This window comes from Carlito syrichta, unplaced genomic scaffold (genome assembly GCF_000164805.1).
Source record: "Carlito syrichta isolate Samal-C Ts95f unplaced genomic scaffold, Tarsius_syrichta-2.0.1 Scaffold315490, whole genome shotgun sequence".
In the NCBI taxonomy this organism is placed as follows: domain Eukaryota; kingdom Metazoa; phylum Chordata; class Mammalia; order Primates; family Tarsiidae; genus Carlito; species Carlito syrichta.
Window position 1 is genome coordinate 2,137,625 of NW_007259586.1, and position 15,151 is coordinate 2,152,775.

General features: G+C 39.2%; 1 protein-coding gene across 8 annotated transcripts in view; it reads left to right on the plus strand.

The window, feature by feature from the left end:
• The window catches only part of MAGI1 (membrane associated guanylate kinase, WW and PDZ domain containing 1), a 692,842-nt gene that overhangs the window by 651,582 nt on the left and 26,109 nt on the right, over positions 1–15,151 (plus strand). For 6 of the 8 annotated variants that reach the window (XM_021706368.1, XM_008072888.2, XM_021706369.1 and 3 more), the window contains 4 exons: positions 3,911–4,127; positions 7,785–7,868; positions 11,037–11,128; positions 12,833–13,025. In XM_021706368.1, the coding sequence (XP_021562043.1) occupies positions 3,911–4,127; positions 7,785–7,868; positions 11,037–11,128; positions 12,833–13,025 (586 nt within the window). The remainder of the gene's footprint in view (positions 1–3,910; positions 4,128–7,784; positions 7,869–11,036; positions 11,129–12,832; positions 13,026–15,151) is intronic. The other 2 variants (XM_021706371.1, XM_021706372.1) reach the window with 1 other exon arrangement.

Sequence of the window (15,151 nt, forward strand, 5' to 3'; positions counted from 1 at the left end):
CGAATCTGATCCTGTGCTATAAGTAGTTCAGAAGTGAATGTATTCTCATGCACCAGGTCTTCTGGGAAGTAATCCAGACGCTGAGAAGGCATACAAGTTGACTTTAATTTGGGAGATATATAAACATGGTTTTTCTCCTGGATAATTCTGAGCTCTAACCAGATAGAGAACAACACTGTAGCTAATTAGCATGCTTCCAGAAAATAAAAAGGCATAGTTTGAACTCCCCCACTCTGACCCCCCCCCCCACACACACACGGAGCATAGATTTTAAAAACCCAGAGTGCCGACAAGATATTAAATACACAATGCATCTTCAAATTAATGAGTTTTCATAATTGAACTTGAAAAGGAACATAGAGTGAGGTTAAGTCTCATCGGGGGAAAATCCAAAAAGCTTCCAGATTATTGTGTATTTAGCCCATTAGTATGCCATTATATATGCCAGTTAGTGATAGCCAAGTGGTGACACACTTTTTAGAGCACATTCTCAGGATGCTCCTTCACTTTTATTTTCCAAATTGAGGGATAAAGTTTAGATGGCATTTAAAAGGGACTCAGAGGTGCAGTTTGACTGGGAGGCAGTTTTGCAAACTCATTCCAGATTGTATCTGTCATTTTGTGTTAAATTGGACTTAAATGAGTCATTTATTGGGGAGGTGAGAAAGGGTGTTATAATTTGGGAAATGGCCCAAGCATTTCCAGTAGACTTTATTTGCACACTCTGTTTATGGTTTGAAGCCATCTCTCCAGTTAAATTTAAGAGATCTAGATTGCCCATGTCAGAGATTTGTTATAGTGGCCCAGACATCAGAGTGTCTCAGAAGCCCATGGCATGACATGTCAAATCTGTGCACACACATGTGTGGATATGTATGTATAAAAGCACATAGGCATTTTCTGTGGGAGAAAGGTCTAGCACTTTTTCTCTCAGTAGGTCAGAGTTGCCAAAAGGATACTTTTCTTCAGTTCGGGAAGAGGGATCAAGTGAAAGAGGTTCGAGTTATGTTTGGGGGATAACGACCCAGAAGGATAACTGGACAGGGACTGCACAGTTAGCCCTCAAAGAAGAAGCATGTGAACAAAGCCCTCAGGCTATCCTGCAGTATTTGAGCCTTTGTGAAGAATAGTTCCAATACAAAGGAGACTGAAGGCTTTCAGGGTTAGACTTACTTTAACTGTGAAATAAATTTAGTGTTGATGGGCCAACCCTACAATCTGTCGTCTATTATTCATTTGAGTGACCAAGAGAGGGTGAGCATTTGAAGGGAGACATGTAACTCTCAGGTCAAACTCAGAGGTCCATTGTTGAATTATTTGCTTTTACATTTAAAATATCTTTTCCCCTCAGAGGTGAACAAAAACAAAACATTGCTAAAATGTGGAAAAAAATAGACAGTAATGATTCCCATTAATTCTGTTTACCAAGGTTCATTTCAGTAACTTTAAATTTTGTCTTGATTATAAAATGTATTCTCTGTGCATTATAGAAATGAAAAAGTAGGTAATCCAGGAAAGTATAAAGATAAGAGGAGGCCAGACGTGGTGACTTAGCCTATAATCCCAGTACTTTGGGAGGCCGAGGCGAGAGGACTACCTGATCCCAGGGGTTCGAGACCAGCCTGGGCAACTTGGTGAGACTTTGTCTCTACAATAAATAACAAAAACTAGCCAGGCGTGGTGGCATGCATCTGTAGTTTCAGCTACTTGGAAGGCTGAGACGGAAGGATCGCCTGAGCCCAGCAGGTCAAGGCTGCGGCATGAGCATGCCACTGCAATCCAGCCTGGGCGACAAGAGTGAGACTCCAACTCAAAAGAAAAGAAGGGAAAAACCCACCCATAATTCCATTTTTAATGCACTCTAATGTGTGCTCACATCAGAAATGAGCTGATGCAATATATAAGTTTGCTTATGATCTAGAACCTTGTAAAGATCACACTGAAGAGGAAAAAAAAATCCCATGTACATGCAAAAGAGAATGGGTGTGCTGTCTATTGTTAACCTTTTCTGACTATGGAGATTTTCAGCATGTCTCCCTAGGAAGCTGGAGGTCTTGCCCTTCTGGGGCAGAAATTGGATTCCTGGCCCTGGGAGCTGAGTTTATGTTGTGGAAGACACTGCTGGAAGTTGGCAAGGCCAGGTTCTATTTCAAGTCTTTGGAACACTAATCCATCCAGATCTGAGCTGAACACTTTTGAGCCTCAAAAAGAGAACAATGGTGACATGGAGTTGTTATGGTGTTTGTTCCCTCCCAATTGCCACTGTGTATTCCTGGCATCTTCACTCGTATTTGTTTTCCCCCTTGAATGTGAGTGAATCAAGCCTCTCATACAGTTTCACAAGACCTATATGCTAGTTTAGAATATGGTCCTCAAATTTCTCCCAAAGGCACACCAAGTATAATTTTAAATGCTCTATCTTACTTTCATTAAATACATGCCCAATTTTTCTAAACTTCGAATCCTTGCCAAAACCTATATTCAGATCTGTAGTAGTAAAGAACAAATGAAGTTTTTGCCATCCTGGGGCTTTTTTCAGATACTTGTTTCAAAGCAGGAGCTGAAAGGAGAGAAGGTGGAGGGACCCAAGAATTGAGTGAAAAGACCTTGAAAATTTCCAGCAGCCTTCCAGGGGAGTGAAAGATGGAGGATACCTGGGGAGACAACAAGGAAGAACTATCTTGTTAGGATTGATTATAACACCTGCTGGAAGATTTGGATGCTATAAAAGACTTTAAGGAACTGGAATGCTTGAGGTCACTGTTCTTAGAATCTGCTTTAGAACTGAGCTGTACAGGATCTACGAGCGAGAATGGAGATGCCCTTCCTGTCCTCTACCACTGTACAGTGCTCTCAGGCAGCTGAATATAGTGACCTGGTGTCTGTTACGTTGGAGGCAGGATTCTTATTTTGAATGGGGGAGCCTAAACACCTGTAGTTACCACGGTCTTTCACTGGAAAAAATAAGAACTAAAATTATTTTATTTCCCACCCAGTATTTTCCCTTCCATTAGATTCTGTTCCTTATTCATTTGGTATTGGAACAGAGCATTTCATAAAATGGGAAGGGTCTCTGCTGAGCAGGTTTTGAAGAACAAGGACTTGCTTATCCCATGGAAGTTTAAATGGAGCTCTTCCCTTTTGAATAGTACTTGGACTTTGGACATGTTGCAAGTCTAAGAAGGCTAACCCTCAGAGGTCAACCCCTATATAAAGTTTGATCTTGGTTTTCAACCAACAGTACTGCTGGCAGAGGTGAAATGTAAAGGCCTGCAAAATTGATTTGCCAAGAATTATGTAAGTTCTTCCTAGGATAGCAATTTAGATATATATAAGAAGCAGTATATACATAATGCTAGGCATGATTTTTGAAAGATCTGATCTCTGTTTTTTTATGGTCTAAAAGAACTGATAGCAAACCCTTAGAGAAAAATTGGGTGTTTTTTTATTAAAAGATGCAAGACATGGAGTCCCAAGGAGCATTTTTAGCCCTGATTGTATTTCTTCTGGATATTACAGCCTTACAGGTAAACTACTCATGGTATTTTGTGTCACATATTTTTGTGAAAAAGTAAGGACATTAAAAGTGATACATCTTGCAATAAATGAACCCACTGTCTTAGCTGACAACCTATGGTGAATATTGGATTTGTTTTCCGCTACAGCCCAGAAAGCAGTATGGTTTGTGATTATGTCTTTCTATCTGGCCCGCCCCCGATCTGTCTGCCAATCACCTAGGGATTTATCTGCATTCTGCCTTAGCTGGAGACAGGTGGGAGCCAAAATGTTGTTGATGTATTTATGTATGTGTATGCAGAAATGCTGAGCAAAGACAGTCTGGTGGGAAACACCCACTCAGAGAACCAGTCATAATCTTCTCTTCCTGCCCTTCTCACTTGCTTCCTTTCAGCAACCACTGGAAAGGAAAGACAGCCAGAATAGTTCTCAGCACAGTGTTTCCAGCCACCGCAGCCTGCACACGGCATCCCCAAGCCACAGTACACAGGTGCTCCCCGAGTTCCCACCTGCAGAGGCCCCAGCTCCAGATCAAACTGACAACTCTGGCCAGAAAAAACCAGATCCTTTTAAAATCTGGGCCCAGTCCAGGAGCATGTATGAAAACCGACGTGAGTAACATCCTGCCCATTGCCCACCCTCCCCCCCAGACCCCTTCTCAGGGCTCCAGCATTCTCTCCAGGCTTATTGAAAGTAGCAAAGTTTCAGTGTAAACTGGATAAAGGTGAATCAGAGTGAGAGGAAAAGGTGTCTCTGAGTGTGTACACTCTGCCAGCTGTTCACGGAGGCTCCTTGGTGTTTTCAGTCCATGGAGAGGATGGAAATGGGTAGTCATCAAGTAAATGTCCTGGATAAAAATGGAGAGGTTTTTTTAATCCTTTTGGTTAAAAGAAGTAGCAGATAAGAGCTGCTGTCTCATTAATTCTTCCCTGAGTGGAGATTGTGACGTGCTATGAGCTCACATCTTGTGAAACAGATCTGATATGCAGTAGAACATAAATATGACTGGTTCAGATTGTAGGGGTAATGAGGAGAAATTAAATGCATTCTTAGTGGTCTCTTGGTTTTAAAAAATACTGGTAATTTTTTAATGCTTATCAGCCGTTCTAAACATTCCCCTCAGAAGAAAAAACAGCAGTAAGTGGTTTGAGCCTTAATTATTTATACAGTGGTTAAGTGTGTTCTTTTAGCTTTACCTTTTCTATAAATATGAGCTAGCGATGGTATACTTTAACTTCTTGACTCTTAGAAACCTAATTCCTCTTCATATTTAGTGTTTTTACTTTTTATTATAAAGTGACTACTCACCATAATAATATTCATTTATCTTACCAATGAAGGTTTCTAAAATGCTTTACTTTTAGTTGTTACAGACTGGCTTTTTTTTTTTTGCTGTTTCCTGATATTTTCTCTTGGTCTAACTGGTCAGGATGTAGCAACTATGAAGTACACATATCTTGTTTTCTCTTTCTGGATTGAGCTAGGAGAGAATGTGTCATGACAGTAGATGTTGCATTTGTTGAAGGATCTGAGAGAAACTGGATGAGCAAAGATAATAATTTATCTCATCCTCCTCGTGCCTGCTTCCCCTCAGCCAGGTTTCATTCTCAGCTACTACTATGGTCACCTCTTAGCAGAGCCTCCCACCAAGAGTTGTGGTAAAGAGGTTGTATGGGGAGCAGGGGGCACCCCAGCCTCTTGCCCGCTGCTCAGACTTGTCCGTACTGTGTTTCCTTTGCTAGCTAAGACACGTGTTGGGAGACTTCAGCTCCTCTGTAACCCAAACAAACGGAGGAATGAGGCCAGCATCCCTGTGTGAGGATGCAAGTTAGCCATTCCGCTAGGTGAAACTCAGCAGTGGGGGCACAGGCAAGCCTGGAACCTCGCTGATGATTAAATTCTTCAGGTGATCAAAATCACTCAGAGCTTCCTCCATCATCTTCCTCCTCAAGGGAGAAATATCACTGCCTTCTCTTACTACAGCAGCTTGTGGAATTAAGTAGGTTGTTTTGGCTAAGCGTCCACGCTGCTGACAAAAGCCAGCTAATTTGAGAAGGGACTTATTTAGTCCCTAGACTAGAAAGGCACCCCTAAAGTACCCTTGAGGCCAGGCAGAAGGAAATGAAGTTCCATTTGAAATATCCTTCACACACAGTAGATGCTCTGTCCTCACTGTGTTTCCTCACTCACCATAATGATTTCAGTGGGGAAAACCACGTGGTCTAAAAAGGAACATTCTCACATTCCCTCCACATACTCTGTAACCATGCGGCTCCTCCAGCCAATGACCCGACTTCAGTTAACATTGAGATATTGCTTTACTGACCATGTGCCTGCTTTCCTCAATACAGTACACATTAATGATTGAGCTTCCTGTATGAATCTTTTTTTGTGATCAAATGAATCATGTTCTGAAGAGCTGGCAGGGACAGCATGGATTGACGGGACCATTCTAATGTATCTGCTTAATAGGAGGCTCTCATTTAAATGCACATTTTCATACTGGTGGAAGCAAAATTTCTTATGAATTTGGTACTTGATCCAATTTTTAAAAAAGTTTTCACCAGGAAAAAAAGAAGAATATGTGATGTGGCCATGACCAGCTGCTATAAGCATTGACATTGTTTAGGTAAAAGCCAGATTGAAATATTTGGAATGGTACCAGTTTTGTTCCTTGACTTTGTTTTACATCTAAGGAATCGGATATAGGAGTGCAAATGAGAATCCATTTCTTTTTGGTGATTGGAGGCTTTGTAACTGAGTGATGGTAGCAACCTAATTGATGTTAAGAGTCACATGAATTTCTTCCTCAATACTAAATGAGGATAATGAGGAGACTTCCCCTTCCCCCATGGTAATTATTTGATATCTGTCACAGATTTTTCTTCTTTTCACAGTACCTAGGAATGAACCTGCATCTATCTTGTCTTTGAATTGTATTCCCTTTATCCAAAAACAGTGTCTGCCATTCCCCTAGATTGTTTTGTATCTTTTCTTTTAGGAGAAAAAAAAGTGTCTAGCTTTGTTAGATGTGATTCCCCATCCTCTCTCTCCAAGACACAGCAAAATGAGCAAAGTCCTCCAGGAAAAATAGGAAAATTGAAATCTGCAGCAGCACCTTTGCTATACCATATTATCTTCTTTTTGTTGAAAATATATTTTTCTTACCTCTTAATTTATTGTTAAGGTCTATGTGAAGATTAACACAATCTCAGACTGCATTCCTTCGCATGTCCTGCACATTTTGCAGTATACCATATTTTTGATATGGCCATTTCTCAAAATAGTGTCAGAATGGATCAATCTGAATTACAGATGTGCTAATGAATCCCTTTGAAGGGTTTCAGTGTTTAATTAAAAACAAGGACAAGCATCGAAATTCTTTAAAAACCATGTTGCCTGCTTTTTATTTTTTCTAGATAATATACAAAGTGTGCATGTCTTTAAAGGTGACGATACAATCTTTTTAGTAAATGTTCAGGAAAGTATTCAGCTAGTATCCAGTAGCATTTTCTACTGGAGAAATTCTAAAGCTTGTCATTGAAACTTTGCCTGTTCACAATATAGTTTGGAAGAAAAAAGTTCAAAGCTATTATATGAAGCAACATTGTAAGTCTGTCTGCTTTGGAGAGACATGCTTGCTAGTTTGAAATTGGTGGATGACCCCCTTTATCCTAATGAGTTTAAGGAGCCTGGGTATACCTCCAGATTTTAAGGACTATTATGACAGTTCCTATTTGTGTCTTTGTTCATATTTTGGATCCAATGATTTGCACTTCTAAACCTAAGATTATTCTAGTTTGAACTGCCTACAGTTTATCTGAACAGATATTAGTATAAGAATGAATTTCATCAGGGACTTGGTATTTCTTTAAATAAATGCTGTAGTGTAGCAGTAGCAAAAATATGCTTAAATTTCTCAAAAAGCAATAAGGATTTAGATAAACCTTTATGATATGACTGAAACAAGGCCATTTGAGAATGTGTACTTTAGGGTATAATTAAATATGGAAGTGTAAGATGGTGACGGGAGTTATAGGAAACCCTCCATGGTGCAATTGTAGATTCTAGCTTTTGGACAAGTAAAGCGTGGGGGAAAAAAGAAAGAAAAAATGGACTCAAACTGCAGTCCTTTGAAATCCATAGCAGCCATGACCTTTATTGTGAAAGCTGAACTGCCTGTTCCTTATCAATCAAAACTAAATTAAAATGAACTAAGAGAAAGAACATACATTAAGCTTTGCAAAATTGTGAAATTAATATTCCAGCCATGTCACCTTCGCCTGCATCGGGATTGAGCAAGGGTGAAAGAGAGAGAGAGATCAATTCCACGAATTTTGGAGAATGTCAGAGTAAGGATCTGCTGAAAACTTTTGTCTCTCCATTATTATTCATCCTGTTTGATGTTCCCATTGGTCTGGGGGCCTGGGGAGAAGTTCAGAACAGAGAGGGAAGGAAAAAGTAGCACCAAGGAAAGTGCTTTGGCGCTCTTGTTGACCAAACACAAACCAAAGACGAGATGAAGTACAAAGTGATGTGCATGTCTTTGCCAGGTCTGGAAATGTGTGTCTGTAGTAATGGAGACATCAGGAGGCTGCTCTACAAACCTGGTGATTCCATTCTTTCTAGTTATCAAAGGAAGTCTTTTGACTGCTTTATTGAGTTGTCACTAGAATTACCAAAAGGAGACTAACTGCAGAAACTCTTCCCTACACAAGGGCTTCAACATGAAAACCGGAGAGGTTTTTCTTAGCCCTATTTGATTTAGCCACACTAAAAAAAAAAAGTGATATTAATAGAAAAATGTCCCTACCCATTGTCTCATAAAAACTTAATTCTAATAAAATCTGCTTGAACTAAAGAAGAAAACAAACATGTGGGGGGAGTAGTTTAGAAACCTCAATGCCTCTGTGAAGAAGTGACAGAACATAGAGAGGAGAAAAATGTTATAATCCCTTAATATATTTAAATACTGATTTATCACCAAAGAGACATATTTGGGTAATTGACATTTAGTTGGTGAAAGAGCAAAATTGCTAAAATGCTAACATTAAAGTATCTAAAGACTTTCTTTGTGACTTGTCTGTGTGTTGGTGTTCGTATCTGTTTTCTGGCTCATCGTTATGTCTTTGCCAACCCTAGTGTCAGTGAGCACCTTTCTTCTCAACAGAAAACTCTTTAAATAAGATTGCCATTTTCCCATTGATTCTCAGAAGAAAAGTGTTTCCCCTTTATGGACTAAACTGTGTGATAAGCCTAAGTCTATTGGCCGCATCCTCCATGCCACCTCACTCACACCTAAATGAGCAACAGTAGGCAGAAACTTGCCACATTTGGTGTCACCGTAGGATGGGCAAGTTCTGGTGTTAAATGATACTGCGAAAAAAGTGGCTCCAGGCTGGCCATCTCTGCAGAGGCCCTTTCATTGTTTGTAGAAAGGCCACACACTCAGCAGATCTAAAACAGACTCTGTCAGGAACCCAGTGCTGGCTGGAAAGCACCAGTGGTCTATTTTGGTAGTAATCCTCCTGCTTGAATGAACCAAAGATGGAGACACAACTTGATTTAATTTGTTGTTTCAATAAGGCTATTACAACAAATATACTTTAGCCAGCTACTCAGAAAGAAAGAAGATATTGTTACCTTAGCATGCTCAATAAAATATTACTCTCAAATGGTGTTTATGGGAGTCCCATGCTATAGTTCAGCTCTGTGGCCCATGGTGCTTTGCTGCAGCTTAGCCTCAGCAATTATAACAAGAAAAAAAGAAAGCTGTGGATAAAAAGCATCCTTTTAAAGCCATGACATTAAGATAGCTCAAGCAGACATATCAGATTCAAACCCCTCTTACTTGTACTTATTGTTCAACTGGTTTCTTCTCTCAATGTAGTCACCCACTATACATTATAAGCTTGTGGATAAGTCTCTGAAAGGGGACATCTCTGGCCAACTTGATATCTAAATATCAACGTTCTTCCCTTTTTCATTGTACAAAATTGGAGAAAATAAGAGTTAAATTCTCAGGAATACACACTTCTTTAACTCAAAATTTAGTTAATTAAATAAACCAGAAATTATGTATAACAGCGTTTGAAAATCTCCTTCAAGCTTTACTACAACTGAATTATATTTTTTCTGTTTTCATACAATATATGTCATTTTATGGGTCATAAATACTCTGTGTATTCATTAAAACATTAAATAAGAATTAAATACAAATAATCCTTTTTAATTATAATACCTTAGTGAAATAACAGTGGTATTAATATATACAACAATTTCATTTACAGTAAGCATTATCTTTTGGAAGTTTCTTTTTAAAAAACAGAGATTTTGTGTTAAAAGTTATTGAGTAATAAAGTAATACAATGTTGAACTATCATAGGTAAATTCTAGAGTAAAGCAATCCTATTACCAATGAAATATGATTCATTAATGTAGAACTTTTTTGTAGTCACCACTGATCGTAAGAATATGGAAGGCTGGCTACTTTTTGGTAATAGTGTTGAAATCCAAGTAAACTTTGTTTATCCCTTAGTATTTGCTGAGGATTAATTCAGCAGGATACCAAAAAGGATATCAACTCCCTGTGGATACTCAAGTCCCTGATATAAAATGATATAGTATTTGCATGTAATGTACATTCTTCCTATATGCTTTAAATCATCTCTAGATTACTTATGATGCCTAACACAACAGAAATGCTGTGTAATAGTTATTATGCAACATTGTCCAACGAATAACCACAAGAAAAAAAAAAGGTTATCCTTGCTTGGTACAGACACAACCATCATAGGCCTGACTACATTTTCTACCCACGGTTGGTTGAATCCAAGAATGCAGAACCTGCAGAGGTGGGGGGCCAACTGTATTTGGAAATATTAGTAGGCTTAAGAGTGATTTTTTTGACCAAAAAATGACCTAACAAATCATTTAGATGTTAAGTGATCAAGACATTTAACATCTAAATGATTTGATTATTTTAAGGAAGAAAAAAATGTGACTTAAAGATAAATTAGAAACTCTTTTTAAACCAAGCTGTTCTCTTTCATCCTCTAGTTGATAAAACATCTGCTGGCTTAACAAGACTTCTCAATCCTTCAAGCCAGCTTCAGAGGTTACTCTGACTTAGATGAGTTCTGTTCTCGGATATGACACCGACTTTGTGGCGTGGCACATAATAGTTTTAATTTACTTATTTCACCTTGCAAAAATAATAAGTAAAGTAGTTAATGCTGACTTCTGCGTAGTAGGGGATAATGGCTTGGACTTGGTTAGGGATTATCAAACAGTGATTAGTCCTTTGAAAAACTTGAGGGCTCAGTGACGCTTCCCTCTGTTGACTTTGACCCCCGTGTCCTCTGTTATTTTACTTGTCCAGGTTATTTTGTTCCCTTGCCTATATTGGAAAGCTTTCCTTTGCTGAAGTACCACCATACTTGGTCCTATAATTGTGTTTATTTTAAGGGTATGATAGCTTTTATCAGCAAAATAATCTCTTCCTTCTCCCCTCCCTGCAGTTCCAGATTACCAGGAACAGGACATCTTCCTCTGGAGAAAAGAGACTGGATTTGGATTTAGGATTCTGGGTGGAAATGAACCAGGGGAACCTGTGAGTCTTTTGCTTGCCTGCCTCTCTGCTTAGCATTTTTTTAAGACTTCAAAGCACATCGACGACAGTGACAAATTGCCAAAATTGAGTCCAGCTAGATGCAACACTGACTCTTTCATCTTGACAGTGTGAGGTTTTTTCACTGGATTTTGTGGAGCTCTCTTTGTATTGAGGAAGAAGGAACTACTCCTTTCTAAAAAGTTTGTGTGAGTGTTTGTGAAAAGTGTCAGCTGCAGCCTCTGGAGACCCCCCAAAGGAAAAGAAAACAGAAAGAAAAATAGCATAGGCATCAGCCAATAAAACAATGGCCCGGGCCTTCTGGCCAATTCTGATCCAGCAGTGCCTGTCAGCAAATAGTGGACTTTATGTATTGAGTAACTGGTACACGTAGAATACTTCACAAGAGATTAGAAAAAGTAGGACTCCTGTCTTTACAAAAGTAGAGATAGAACCCTAGACAAGGAACAGGAGACATTTAACCTCCCTGGGCTACAGTTTCCTCAGCCTTAGAATAAGTTTAGTATAATGTCATAAAACTATTTTGAAGGGAGAAAAGAGAACTAGAGATGAGTGTTGTAAATTTCTTTGTGATAATAGCAGCTATTTATTGCTAGGTACTGTGCTAAAGACTCTTAACATACAGTCTCTCATTGATCCATCAAACCAATGAGTTGATCCTTAGTTTTCAAATCAGAAAGTAAAGACACAGGCTGGATGCAGTGCTGAACTTCCCAGCAGGGGTTTTGGGAGATTGAGGTAGGAGGATGATTTGAGGCCAGGAGCTCAAGACCAGCCTGGGCAACAGAGCAAGACCTCATCTCTACAAAAATTAAAAAATTAGCTGGGCGTGGCGGCATGTGCCAGCCACTGTGCTACTTAGGGGGCTGAGGCAGGAAGATCACTTGAGCTCAGGAGTTTGAGGCTGCAGTGAACTCTGATCATGTCGCTGCACTCTAGCCTAGGCAACAGAGCAAAACCCTGTCTCTGAAAAATTAAAAAAGACAGAAAGGTTAATTAACTTGCCCAAGGTCACAGAGCTACTAAATGGAAGGACTGACAAAGGTGTGACTCTGCAGTCCCATATGCTTAACAACCATTTCGTCAGAGTTTTTGTAAACTATAAATGCCATGTAAACATTATTATCTACTGAGAATGCAAGGCAGGCACTAATATTTTAACCAAAGTCTCATGAATGGCAAATGTAACAGCAAGATGCTGAATATAAAGACTTGTCTGCTTTCAGCAGAAATAGGGGTGTTCAACCAGACTTCGGTCATTTGTTCATTTAACAATATTTATTGCACATTCCCTATTGCTAGGCATAGTGCTGGACCCTTAAAGCAAAATAATGGTAACATTTCAATTAGCAGAGTTTTATGAAAGGAGGGTTTTTAGAAGTAGATAGGAAAGAAGAAAGGGTTTTATAGATGAGGGGAGTAAAGGGATTTATTATCTGCAAAGGGGAAAAAGAAAGAATAGTCATCAGTAGGCCACAGATGAATGAATGTCAAAGAACCAAGGAAGAAATAGTTACTTTTTCTAGCACAATGTCTTGTACACAGTCGGTGCTCAATAAATGTTTGTGGCATGAATATAGACATGAATGAATGAATGAATGGATTTTTTTTCCTGGAGATGTGAAGTCAGGGTATAGTAGTAAACCTAGAGACCAGTGTTTTATCCATCATCCCGTTACTCAACAGATTTATATTGGCCACATTGTACCACTGGGTGCTGCTGACACCGACAGCCGCCTGAGGTCTGGAGATGAATTAATCTGTGTGGATGGGACACCAGTAATCGGAAAGTCACACCAGCTTGTAGTCCAGCTTATGCAACAGGCTGCCAAGCAAGGCCACGTCAATCTCACCGTGCGGCGTAAAGTGGTTTTTGCTGGTATGTTTTTCATTCATTCTTTCAAACAGTGCATTGTCTTGTCACCTTATTCACAGAAAAGGCCTCCTTCCTGTGTCTGCTTCCTCCAGCATCTATTTTAGCAAATGTTTGCAAATGTGATCACGCTCAGCATTTCCAGATGGTTTGCTTCTCTCAAACTCTGCAAAAGTACTGTCATTCTAAAGTACTTTAATGTGCCATTTGCATATGTTCAACAAAGGCTTCCAGGAGAAGGCTAGTTGAATATATATGTTACCTTCCTCCCAGCCCCTTGCAAACCAGAATTTAGCTGTCTTCTTTAGTTGATGATAATCCTCAGCAAAGAAAGGTCATTATGATTAAAGTCAGAAGAGTTGTAGCTGCATATGATGAGAACCAAAATCAGTTTTGTGCTTCAAAATAAGCTCATTAAAAAGAATGATTTCTTGCTCTGTTGTTGACTGTCATATGTAGTAAACCAAGATTTGTTTTTTTCTTTTTATAAGAAAGTTGTAAAGCTGGCCAGTTCTAGACCATCTTTGATTCCTTCTTCCTGCCTGCAGGCTTTGAATGTTAGTTCTCAAAATACTACATTTCCTTTCAGGCTCAGCTCAAATATAACCCTCTTCCCTTGGAAATTCCCCCCTTCCTCCAACTGCCTTCAGATTTTAGGTTTCCCCTCGCCATTCTTGTGACTCATGGTTTACATCTCCATGAGAATCTGCCATTTTGAGGCAGCTCACTGTGTTAGTGTCTGTCCTTTCCAGGACTTGCCAGCTTCCTGAAAGCACACAACTTGGTGGTTCATCTTTCTATGCAGACCCTACCTCAAAATTAAGATGGACCCCAGAATGCAGAAGAGGCAGATTAAGGGTTGTGTAAATTGAATTACTGAAGAAATATGGCATGAAATATTTTGAATTCTCCATAGCGTTAATATTAGTGATATCAGATAAAATTAATTGGTACTTTGTTTTTTTAAAAAACTAGTGTAGCCCATTTAAAATGGTATATAATTAATTACAGAATTAAGATGTTAAATTCTAGTGTAAGAGTCCTGCCTACTGCAGACATGGAAAGCAGTGTTAATCAGCCATAGATTATGTCCCTAGAGCTCATTTATGGCTTCAAAATCCTCCTTAGCTTAGTATTCCATGCAGCTCAGAGGAATCAGCTAGAAATTGGTTTTTGAGATGAGGTGAAAACTGACTCCCTTGGCCCAAAGAGAAATAGTGATTTGTTTGTTTGTTTGTTTCAGGTTTATTTCTAAAATTTGAAATATTTTGGGTGTTTAGGTCTATGTAAAAGACATGTTAAATCCACGAAGAGACATTGTGCCCAGCAAAATAAGCCAGTCACGTGAAGACAAATACTGCATGATTCTCTTTATTTGAAATACCTAGAGTAGACAAATTTGTAGAAACAGAAAGCAGATTGGTGGTTGCCCGGGGCTAGGGGAGGTGGAAATGAGTAGTTAGTGTTTAGTGAGTACAGTTTCAGCTTGGGAAGATGACAGAGTTCTTAAGATGGATGATGCTGATGGTTGCACAACAATGTGGATGCACTTAATGCCACTCTGCTGTACACTTGAAAATGGTGAAAAAGGTATGTTATGCATATTTTTTTCACAATAAAAAAAATCTATGAAAAGAGAAGCTTTCATGAATAAATATAGTCTTATCCAAAACTTGGACACGACACACATTTTGATTTCGGCATCGGTAGTCCCATCTACTATCCTGGCTATTTGGGAGTGATTTACCTCATTATCTGACAGTAAAACTGGAGTGGTGACTAAATTTGGAAGGAGGCCAGTGTATCCAGTTCCGTGATCAGAGTGTAGATATTGACCCCCAGAAGCTGGGAAGGAAGCTCTCAATTCCTTTCACACGTGCTTCCCTTTGTCCCACATATGGTAGGTAGCCTTAATGGTACAGTTTTCTATAGTCTCTTGTCTGATGGAAAAACCAACAGCTGAGCAGAAATGTGAGTTAAAGGTAATAATTATATGAATGAGCAGCTAAAGTTGTATCTATAAAGCAAAGATGGCAGTCCTCACCGGTGTGGCCCACACCTAAGCTTAGTCTACCTTTCCTTTGTGCAATGGGAAAGTGTTTCAGAGCAGGATGATCTTACCACACACTTGA